This window comes from Myotis brandtii, unplaced genomic scaffold (genome assembly GCF_000412655.1).
Source record: "Myotis brandtii unplaced genomic scaffold, ASM41265v1 scaffold363, whole genome shotgun sequence".
Classification (NCBI taxonomy): Eukaryota; Metazoa; Chordata; class Mammalia; order Chiroptera; family Vespertilionidae; genus Myotis; species Myotis brandtii.
In genome coordinates this window covers 1484226-1495749 of record NW_005363938.1, presented here as the reverse complement: position 1 = coordinate 1495749, position 11524 = coordinate 1484226, and the positions used below count along the sequence as shown (strand labels likewise).

Here is an 11524-nt window from a genome sequence, read left to right as displayed (position 1 = left end):
TGTAAATGGATTAAATGCTCCAATCAAAAGGTGTAGGGTAGCTGAATGAATACAAAAACATGACCCAACTATATGCTGTCTGTAAGAGACTCATCTCAAAACAAAAGACACGCAAGATGCAAGTGAAGGGATGGAAAAAATTTTTCCATGCAAATGGATAAGAAAAAAAAAGCTGGAGTAGCAATACTCATATCTGGCAAAACAGACTTTAAAAGCATCATGCTAAGCGAAATATATTGCATGTAATATTATTATATTTAAAATTATTTTTCTTGAAATAAAAAAAACTGAAAAAAGAATACAATAATAATGCAATAAGTAATAATGCAAGAATAAACTTTCACGTACAGTAGGTCCTCGGGTTACGTTGGAGATCTGTTCCTATGGTGCAACGTAACACGATTTTCACCATAAGTTGGAACCCACCTACAGAAGCACCTACGCCACTCACATGGAGCACACACACAGCAGTAATGAAGTGAAACAGTAAAAAAAATTTAAAAGAAAGATGACAATTCCTGACCTTTACTTGTGGTAAATAATAAAAAAAAAATAAAGCACATATGTACATAGTACATACGTCAAAATGACGGAACTTTTTTTTTTTATAAATAAATGGGAGATGGTGACTAGTCCGACGTAACCCGAGGACTGCCTGTACTCACAACTGTAAACCTACTTTTTGCCCCACACTGTGTACATGTACACACACACACATTTGTTTTAGATTCAAAATTTAGAGCATTCATTCTATATATCTTTTGATTTTATACATTTTTGATGTTCTAATATAAGACTTTAAAGTTATAAATTTTCCTCCAAAGATTGCATTAGCTAAATTCCACAAATTTGATCATTGATCGGCTGCCTCTTGCACGCCCCACACTGGGGGTCAAGCCTGCAACCGAGGCATGTGCCCTGACTGGGAATTGAACTGTGACCTCTTGGTTCATAGGTCAATGCTCAACCACTGAGCTATGCCAGCAGGGCTATAACATGATTTTTTTAAATGCCCAGTATTCCAAAATTTACTCAAATATTTAATGAGAACTAGTTTGCCATGCACTGTTGGAAGAAATAAGATATATTTCTGCTTTCGTGGGTAGTTGAATTTTGAGTAATGTCTGTCAGAATCATTATTCTATTATGATTGTTTTTTTTTAACAATAAAGAAACATAGATTGTCAAAGAAAAAAATTACTTCTATAACAAAAATAAAGAACACCCTAAAAATATATTTTGTTGTATGACACATTTTCCCATTTATTAAAATGACTAGAGGCCCGGTGCACGAAATTCTTGCATGGGTGGGGTCCCTAGGCCTGGCTGGCGATCATGGCTTATCGGGCCTCCTTGCCCAGTCTAGCAAGTCTGCTGGTATGAGTTGGTCAAAATTCCAGATGAAGGTTTCCAAAATGAGATGAATGTATTTGTACTTTTATAAAGTTGGCACTTAAATATGTAGAAACATTGGTGAGTTCTGGAAAGAAAAAGAAAACAATTTTTATTTGAAATGACATTTATAAACATAGACTGGAACAAAAAATTAGGGTTGTTGATTTTCATTCTCTCTCAAAAAGTACAGCTTTAAAAAGAGAAGTCGCTCATTGACTAATCTAGAATATTACAACTTAAGTAACAATTAACAGGCTTAATAAAAAGGCTCATTAGTAACTTTAACTTGGAAGGAAAGCTTATAACATAAGTTTTATAACAAATTACACATCAATTATACATCAATTTCAGCTTCTCCATTTGTGTGACATTGAGAACATTACTTAACCTCTCATTATCAAATCTACAATCCTTCAATAGCAAATGCTAACTTCCTTAAGTAAAGATAATAGTGATGCCTACTCCTGATTATTGTGAGGAATGAGATAATATCAGTAAATTATTTAGTACAATGTGTATTATAAACACCCAATAAATGTAGCTAGTATTGTTAACAAATGCCCCATCTGTGTTGATTCAAAAATGATACAAATGGGAATACAAAGGTGAATAAAATAAAGATGAATAAGATCCTCATGGTCTAGTGGAAAATGGTCTAGTGGAAAAGATATCTATAATAATAAAAGCGTAATATGCTAATTAGACCGGACATCCTTCCAGACATCCTTCAGACGACCTTCCAGATAAAGCCAGGGTTGTGAGGGCTGAGGCAAGCCACTGTGGCTGCGACGGCTGAGCCCCTTGCACAAATTTTGTGCATAGGGCCTCTAGTATTATATAAGAAGCAATGATTCATTTGAGGATCGAAAGAAGATTTTTTTCTTTAAGTATCTCATAGAATAATAAAAAAGCATTTTTTATTATTCTAGGTCAGGGTTTATCAATGTGATGTTTTGGGCTGGACAGTTGTGTTGTGAGGGACTGGCCTGTGCATTGAACAGTGTTTTGCAGCATTTTTTGCCTCTACACACTAGATGCCAGTAGCACCCTCCCCACTCTGTGTGTTTGTATTGCTGAGGGCCATCACTGTGACCTCAAAGTCCAAGCCTGGGCATCAGTTTCCACCTACTATCCCCAGAACATTCAGAGCCTGCCATCTGGCCACTGGACTGCTCAGGGCCTGAGCATCACCACCTACACATTGTAGACTCCACTGATGGCAATGCCAGACAGCAAGAAATGAAATCTCAATCTAGGAATCAGAGACTCGACAAATCACCTATCCTCAAGCCAGCCGACCAAGATGAGATGGCCAGGTTCTCAGATCTGGGTGTTACTGGGCAGAGTGAAATACATCGTGTTGGCTGCAGGCCTGACTGTCAAGGCCCCTCTTTTCTCTCCCTCTGGCCCAGGGGTCCTCAAACTTTTTAAACAGGGGGCCAGTTCACTGTCCCTCAGACCGTTGGAGGGCCGGACTATAGTTTAAAAAAAAACTATGAACAAATTCCTATGCACACTGCACATATCTTATTTTGAAGTAAAAAAACAAAACAGGAACAAATACAATATTTGTATTTGCTTGTGGCCCGTGGGCCGTCGTTTGAGGACCCCTGCTGAGTCTGGCCAGTTGTTCTCTGTCAGGTTCATGGCTTCAGCTGATGCAACTGGAGTCAAAGCAACTAACTGTATAGCATACCCCAGACAAACAGGGGAATCAGGAGTAGTTTTTTTCTTGTTAGATAAATAGCCACACAATATCCTAGATTTTACTTAAAACTCACACACACACACACACACACACACACACACACACACACACACAACATATATATATATTATTGATTTCAGAGAGGAAGGGAAAAGGAGAGATAGAAACATGAATGAAGAGAGAGAGAACCATTGATTGGCTGCCTCCTGCATGCCCCACACCAGGGATCGAGCCGGCAACCCGGGCATGTGCCCTGACCAGGAATCGAATTGTGACCTCCTGGTTCATAGGCTGATGCTCAACCACTGAGCCATGCCAGCCAGGCCTTGATTTTGCTTTATGACCCTCAGAACCTAAAATATTTATTATCTGGGCCTTAATAGAAAATTTGTCAATGCCTGTTTTATTTACTTATTTTTAAAGTTAAAATAAACATTTATTTAAAGTAATATATTTGCAGCCCTGATGGTTCTAAATTGTACATTTCAGGTTTAACCAATGTCATTAAAATTATGAGGACAGATGCAGACACAGATTTCAATTACATGATTATTTCTTCGTCCATTCTTCTCTTTTTTCCTTTCCCAAATAACCTCTTTCAGATATGGTTCAAGGTAGAATTTATCCTCCTCATATTTTGTCCACTGCTCTTTAGGCAAGTTCTGCTGCCTTGTCCTGACTGGATAGCTCAGTTGGTTGGAGCTTCGTCCTAATACACCAAGGTTGCGGGTTCGATCCCGGGTCAGGGCACATACAAGAATCAACCAATGAATGCATAAATAAGTGGTACAACAAATCGATGTTCTCTCTCTCTCTCTCTCTCTCTCCTTTCCTCTCTCTCTAAAATAAATAAATAAATAAATAAAGGGATAGAGAGTTAGAAACATCGATGAGAGAGAAACATCGATCAGCTGCCTCCTGCACACCCCCTGCCGGGGATGTGCCCGCAACCAAGGTACGTGCCCTTGACCAGAATAGAACCCGGGACCCTTCAGTCCGCAGACCGATGCTCTATCCACTGAGCCAAACCGGTCAGGGCATCCAGTGCTCTCTTAATGAGAAACACGCTGTTGTTATATAGGTTCTCAGGAAGCCTTCTAATGGCTTTTATATTTTTTTTTATTGATTTTTTACAGAGAGGAAGGGAGAGGGATAAAGAGTTAGAAACATTGATGAGAGAGAAACATTGATCAGCTGCCTCCTGCATACCTCCCACTGGAGATGCGCCCGCAACCAAGGTACATGCCCTTGACTTGAATCGAACCTGGGACCTTTCAGTACGCAGGCCGACTGGCTTTATCCATTGAGCCAAACCGGCCAGGGCCTAATGGCTTTTTTTACATCATCATTCACATGTATTATATCGTCTCACATTAACCCCAGTTTATTGAATCCTGCAGCTACCAGGTTGATGCTGCAAACAGCAGGCCTGCTCATCATTTTGACCTGAGATTGAAGCATTGCCTACTGGTTAAGTCCAAGAGGGCCTAAACCCCTGTTTTAGATAAATACTTATCTTACAATCATATAGAGAAACGTGTCAAAACATTTGATGTTTACTCTACCTGATGTCATCTTTGTAGCAAAATAAATAAATAAATAAATAAATAAGTCATGTACAAGTAAACAAACACCTGAAAGTGTTTTCCAAGATGAATACCCATGGAGCCTACACTTCAATTAAAAACTGTTGCTAACATCTAATAGGTCTTTTTTCATCTTAGAAGAGGGAGGGATCTTGGCAATTATTTTCTAACTAGAGGCCCAGTGCACAAAATTTGTACATGGGGGGCCCTCACCCTCTCCGGCCTGCACCCTCTCGCAATCTGGGACCCCTCAGAGGATGTCTGACTGCCAGTTTAGGCCCGATCCCATAGTCGAATGTCCCTCTTGCAATCCAGGACCACTGGTTCCTAACCACTCGCCTGCCTGATCGCCCCAACCACTCTGCCTGCCTGCCTGATCGCCCCTAACCACTCTGCCTGCCTGCCTAATCGCCCCTAACTGCTCACCTGCCTACCTGATCTCCCCTAACTGCTTGCCTGCATGCCTGATCACCCCTAACCACCTCTGCCTTGGCCCCTGACACCGTGGCTTCATCCAGAAGCACATCCAAAATGACATCTGGAAGGTTGTTTGGCTGTCCAGTCTAATTAGCATATTACACTTTTATTATTATAGATTATTGGCCTATTGTCATTATTTTATCACAGAGCCCATCATAGAATTAAGAACACAAAATAGCCTGTTTAAAATCCTTCAAATGCTGTCTCAGTTGGTGCCCCCCCACCCTTTCTCTCTCTCTATATCTCTCTACAACCTCTGAGTCTCAAGCACCCTTGCCTATGGATACCCTTGCCTATCAGGCTGTTTTTCCCAAATGGTGTCCCCAACAAGCCATGGACTATTACACCTCTGTGCCTTTCTATTGATGCTTTTCCCTTTGCATGGAATGTTCTTCTCAACTTCTTCACCCAATGAACACCTACTTTGGGATCCAACTAAAAAATCTCTCATCCACTGCACACCTGTATTCTGAAAGCACTTTGACCAGATTTCTGTTACATTATACTGTGTTAGTTATTCCTATGTCTCTCTCCCTTGATAAACAGTAAGCTCTTGGAGAGTAGGGGTATCTTATTTAGCTCTGATCCCCAGAGCCTACTGTAATGCCTGGCACTTGCTAGAAATTCAATAAATGTATGGTCGCCCTAGCTGGTTTAGCTCAGTGGATAGAGCGTCGGCCTGTGTACTGAAGGGTCCAGGGTTCAATTCCAGTGAAGAGTACACGCCCGGTTTACAGGCTCAATCCCCAGTAGGGGGTGTGCAGGAGGCAGCTGATCAATGATTCTCTCTCATCATTGCTGTTTCTATCTCTCCTTCTCTCTCTGAAATCAATAAAAATATATTTAAAAAATAAAAAATAAATGTATGGTCAAAAAAAATATATATGTATGGTCAATGAATTAATTCTGTAAAGGACATTGCTCCCGGCCAGCATGGCTCAGTGGTTGAGCATTGATCTATGAATCAGAAAGTCACGGTTCGATTCCTGGTCAGGGCACATGCCCAGGTTGTGGGTTCAATACCCAGTGGGGGGGCGTGCAGGTGGCAGCCAATCGATGATTCTCTCTCTCATCATTGATGTTTCTAACTCCCTCTCCCTCTTTGAAATCAATAAAAATATATTTAAAAAAATAAAGGGCACTGCATGGCTCATCCTCTCAAAAACTAATTCTTCCACTAAGAATTATTAGGTAGACACCAATCTACTCCTTCTCCTTATCTAAAATTTTCTCTTCTTTAGAGCCATTTCTTTGATTTAGAGAAACAAGTCTATAAGCTTTCTGATGGCAAGGTCTGCATCCTAAGTATTTCAATCTTATGTTTTACCTGAAAAAATAGAATGGGAAAAAATTAATGATCTCATTCACTAATACTAAATCCTTTCTGGAATTATTTTGGTTTGCTAGTGTTTTGCTTTTTTTTTTGTCTTCTTTTTAAAAATACAAATAGCCTTGACCGGTTTGGCTCAGTGGATAGAGCGTCGGCCTGCGGACTGAAGGGTCCCGGGTTCGATTCCGGTCAGGGGCATGTGCCTTGGTTGTGGGCACATCCCCGGTAGGAGGTGTGCAGGAGGCAGCTGATTGATGTTTCTCTCTCATCGATGTTTCTAACTCTCTATCTCTCCCTTCCTCTCTGTAGAAAATCAATAAAATATATTTTAAAAAATAAAAAATACAAATACAAATAAACAAATCACTGCCTACCTTTTAGCCAGAACCACCATCTTCCAGTAATTCGCCAAAATGACTAACACAAAGGGAAAGACAAGGGGCCCCAGCTATATGTTCTCCAGGCCTTTTAGAAAACATGGAGTTGTTCCTTTGGCCACATACATGCGAATCTACAAAAAAAGTGATACTATAGACATCAAGGGAATGGCACTATTCAAAAGGAATGCCCCACAAACGTTACCATGACAAAACTGGAAGAGTCTACAGTGTTACCCAGCATGCAGTGGGCATTGTTGTAAACAAACAAGGGGATAGATCTTTGCCAAGAGAATTAACATACATATTGGGCATGTTAAGCACTCTTGGAGCTGAGATAGCTTCCTGAAACATGTAAAGGAAAATAACCAGAAAAAGAAGGAAGCCAAAGAGAAAGATATTTGGGTTAAACTGAAGCACCAGCCTGCTCCATTCAGAGGAGGATACTTTGTGAGAACCAATGGAAAGGAGCCTGAGCTGCTGGAATCCATTCACTGTGAATTCATGAATTTATGGCATGGTAAGTGTAAAAAAAAAAAGACCGTGTCCAGTCCTAGCTGATTTGGCTCAGTGGCTACTGCAGGGGTGGGCAAACTTTTTGACTCGAGGGCCACAATGGGTTCTTAAACTGGACCGGAGGGCCAGAATAAAAGCATGGATGGAGTGTTTGTGTGAACTAATATAAATTCAAAGTAAACATCATTACATAAAAGGGTACGGTCTTTTTTTTTTTTTTTTTTTAGTTTTATTCATTTCAAACGGGCCGTAGTTTGCCTACGGCTGGGCTAGTGTCAGCCTGCAGACTGAAGGGTCCCAGGTTCAATTCTGGTCAAGGGCACATGCTCGGGTTGCAGGCTCAACCCCCAGTAAGGGGCGTGCAGGAGGCAGATGATCAATGATTCTCATCATTGATGTTTCTATTTCTCTCTCCCTTTTCCTTCCTCTCTAAAATCAAAATATATTTAAACACACACACACACACACACACACACATAGCCCAGTGTCCAAACTGAACAAAACTAAAGGAGTCAAAATGCTTTGCTCCTATAGTTTATCTTTGTAATGTATATATACATACACACACACCTATAGATAGAGTATATATACAATCTCTTAAAGGAGAATGGAAGAAAACTGTAAGGAAATCTAGTTTGGCTTCTACTTAATATTCAGTTGTATTCCATGCTAGAAATGAAGTTAACCAATATGAATAAAGATGAACACCTTCTTGGATAATATGTTGGTATTTTTGAGCAACAAATAGCATAACATAATATTCAAATTGCTCTGCTTCATACCCTTTCCTCTTATCCCCCAAAGAGCAGGTAACTTATGGAACAGAATTAGAAAGACCAGGAAATCGATACTCAGCAAAGTATACTATTATGACAGCACTTAACTCACAGAAAGCAGGGCCACCAATTTTGACGTTCACATGGCCTTTTCTACCTTTCTAATTGTCAAAGAAATGGAGAGTTAAGCAGAATTCACCTTCAATAGCCTTAACCATAAAGTCCATCAAACAGGTTAGCACAAAGGGTGTGTGATTTAGTAGAAAGTGCATGTGATTTAGTACAAATAAGAAAATGTTCAAACTTCAACATTGTTCCAAGTTTCATTTATATAATTAACTTTTACCTTTAAGTTGACTCATGTGTTTTTTGTTTTTTTTGTTTTTCTTACTTAAATAAATGTATTTCAAAAAGCAACCGCCCAGTTGGTTGGAGCATTGTCCTATACACCAAAAGGTTTTGGGCTTAATTCCTGGTCAGGGCACTTACCTACGATTGTGGGTTTAATACCCAGTCGGAGGGGAAATGGAGGCTATTGATGGATATTTCTCTCTCACATTAATGTTTCTCTCTCCCAAATTAAAAAACAAACAAACATATCCTCAGGTGAGGATTAAAAAAAAAAAAAAGCAGCCTGGCCAGTGTTGCTCAGTGGTTGAGCATTGACCCATGAACCAAGAGTTCCCTGGTTGATTCCTGGTCAGGGCACATGCTAGGGTTTTACAGGCTTAATCCACAGTAGGGGGCATGCAGGAGGCAGCCAATTGAGGCATCTCTCTCATCAACATTTCTATCACTCTCTCCCTTCCTCTCTCTAAAATCAATCCTATGTAATAAAGCAGTAATATGCAAATTGACCATCACTCCAACACACAATGGCCTCCCCCATTTGGTCAAAGATGGCCACCACAAGATGGCTGGCAGGGGAGGGCAGTTGTGGGCGGTCAGGCCAGCAGGGGAGGGCAGTTGGGAAGGCAGTTGGGGGGAACCAGGCCTGCAGGGGAGGGCATTTGGGGGGACCAAGCCTGTAGGGGAGGGCAGTTGGGTGGGACAAGGCCTGCAGGGGAGGGCAGTTGGGGGGACCAAGCCTGTAGGGGAGGGCAGTTGGGTGTGACCAGGCCTGCAGGGGAGGACAGTTAGGGGTGACCAGGCTGGCAGGGGAGGGCAGTTGGGGGCGACCAGGCTGGCAGGGAATAGCAGTTAGGGGCAATTGGGCTGGCAGGGGAGTGGTTAGGGGGTGATCAGGATGGCAGGCAGAAGCAGTTAGGGGCAATCAGGCAGGCAGGGAGGCAGGCAGGTGCGCAGTTGGGAGCCAGCAGTCCCAGATTGGAGAGGGTGCAGGCTGGGCTGAGGGACACACCCCCCATGCATGAATTTTGTGCACCGGGCCTCTAGTAAAAAACATATGTTTTTAAAAAACAACCAACACTATTTTAAATGGAAAAACCAGTGATACTTGGCAATAGAGGTTATCCACTGAAATTACTTTATTAACACAAATGGTATTAAATCCTAGCTGGGGATCCTACCAAAATGTTAGAGATGTAAGAGATCACTAACCCCCAAACTAAGGACATTCTTTTTGACATAATCACAAAGATTGAGAAAGAACTGAAAAGAGAGTAACTTGCCCATTGCTATTTAATGCTGTGTCCCTGTAACACCTAAAATCCTCGTTTCAGAAACATTGCAGTCCTCCTCCCAACTAGGCCTAAGTAAAATAAACTATTCACACTAGTATCTGGTAGAGTAGGTAAGACATCTTAGAGCTCAGGGCACCAAAGTTCCAAAAATCTAATCCCCGAGGGAAAAGGCCACTTCATTTCCACTAACTTAATTGTTTTTTTAACTTTTTTTTTTTTTTTAACAGAAGAGGTTGAGGAAACAACTAGAACATAGATCTGGAAATGATCAAGAAATACTGTAGGTGAAGATTCCTCCCAAGGTACTTACTTGGCAGAGGCCAGAGCATCTGCTTCTGTATTAGAGATGGCGACTGTTCTGGGTGGTAGGGGCAGGCCCACTCTCATGGGGCATTGACTGCTGGGCCTCAGTAGCTAGAGCCAGGGACTCGGGGAGCGGGGATACAGTGTCAGGGACTTCCTGGCTTAGTTCCTGGCCCCCCGATGGCTCCTGGGCATGTGAAGATTGTCTGAGCTCAGTCTCTTGAACTAAAGTAGTGCTCATGGGGGCCTGTTGGGTGTTATACAGGGCCTGAGAGTCCTGGACAGCCAGGGTGACCCATGAGTCCACAGGTTGGGTCTGAAAAAATGGGGCTGGCGTAAGCTGGGTCAGAGGGGCCTGGGAGGCCAGAGCCTGGGTTTGGAAAGCCTGAACAGGTGGAGGCTGAGTTTGAGAGGCCAGAGAATGATTCTGGAAATCCCTCTCTGAGTCTCCTAGGGCCTGGAAATGGCTCTGTGCAGCCACATGCACCAGGGGGTACCTCTGTGAGGCCATGGAAGCTGCAGTCTGGGTATCAGAGACCAGAATGTCCAGAGGCTGACCTGTAGGGTACAAGGGGACACCAGGCAGGTTGTCAGAGGCAACAGTGACTAGAGGCTGGATCGTAGGCAGGCTCTTAGAATAACAAATCCTGAGAGGCTGACTGACAGAGGGCGATGGGACCACGGGCAGGCTCTTAGAGGAGACAATGGCGGGAGGCGGAGGCTGGTTCTGAGCTGATGAAGTGAGCTTTACTCGTTCTGAATGCTGTACAGCTTCCGGTTCCGGGCCCAGATCCTCTCGGCCCACGTCTTCAGCCTCGCTACTGGTTCTGACACTTGTCATTTCGTCTTGGTCCTGGTCCTGGTCCTGGTCCTGGTCCTCCTTCGGTAGCTGCTTAGATGCCTGGGCTGTGAGGAGGCTCCTACTCAGAATGGAAGCAGCACTTTCGAGGAGTCTCCTGCGGCGCTGGCCCCGTTGGACCCGCGCCAAGGTGCGGGTAATGTTTAAGGTGAGCGACACATGCTGGATCAGCGCGCCCATGTGGGCGGGCCTCTTCCAGGTGTCTTCGGGACTCAATTCGATGTTGCTGGTGTACCAGAAGACCCACCAGAGGAGGCTGAGGAAGATGATGATGGAGCCCAGGTAGAGCAGCAAGTCGTAGAAGATGAGGTCGGAGAAGATCCCCACGAACAGCACCGTCGCGCCCACCGCGTCGAAGGCGACGCCCAGCCAAAAGAAATGCCGGCAACGGCCCAAGCACCTCAGCCTCCCGGCCTCCAACTCCGAGCTGCCTGAGAGCTCCATGACCTCCCACCGTCGGGGGCGCCCGGTCCGCAGAGGCGACTGCTTGGTTGGATGGCGCAGTCCCAGGCCGGCTGTGGCCGCTGGGTCCCCATCCCCATAGCAACCCC

General features: G+C 43.3%; 1 protein-coding gene, 1 long non-coding RNA gene and 1 pseudogene across 2 annotated transcripts in view; 1 reads left to right on the top strand and 2 right to left on the bottom strand.

Annotated features, from left to right (window-relative positions):
* Window positions 1-1287: 1287 nt before the first annotated feature.
* On the bottom strand, window positions 1288-11515 carry TMEM238 (transmembrane protein 238). The gene is made up of 2 exons (XM_005871986.1): window positions 10122-11515; window positions 1288-1480 (listed from the first exon to the last, which is right to left on the bottom strand). The coding sequence occupies exon 1, from the start codon at window positions 11415-11417 to the stop codon at window positions 10152-10154; it is 1266 nt and encodes a 421-aa protein (XP_005872048.1). The 5' UTR covers window positions 11418-11515; the 3' UTR covers window positions 1288-1480; window positions 10122-10151.
* Window positions 3653-4477, bottom strand: LOC102245629 (annotated as a pseudogene).
* LOC106727090 overlaps window positions 7283-11524 on the top strand; it is a 14272-nt gene continuing 10030 nt past the window's right edge. The window contains exon 1 of the long non-coding RNA XR_001363245.1: window positions 7283-7372. This is a non-coding gene — a long non-coding RNA (uncharacterized LOC106727090). The remainder of the gene's footprint in view (window positions 7373-11524) is intronic.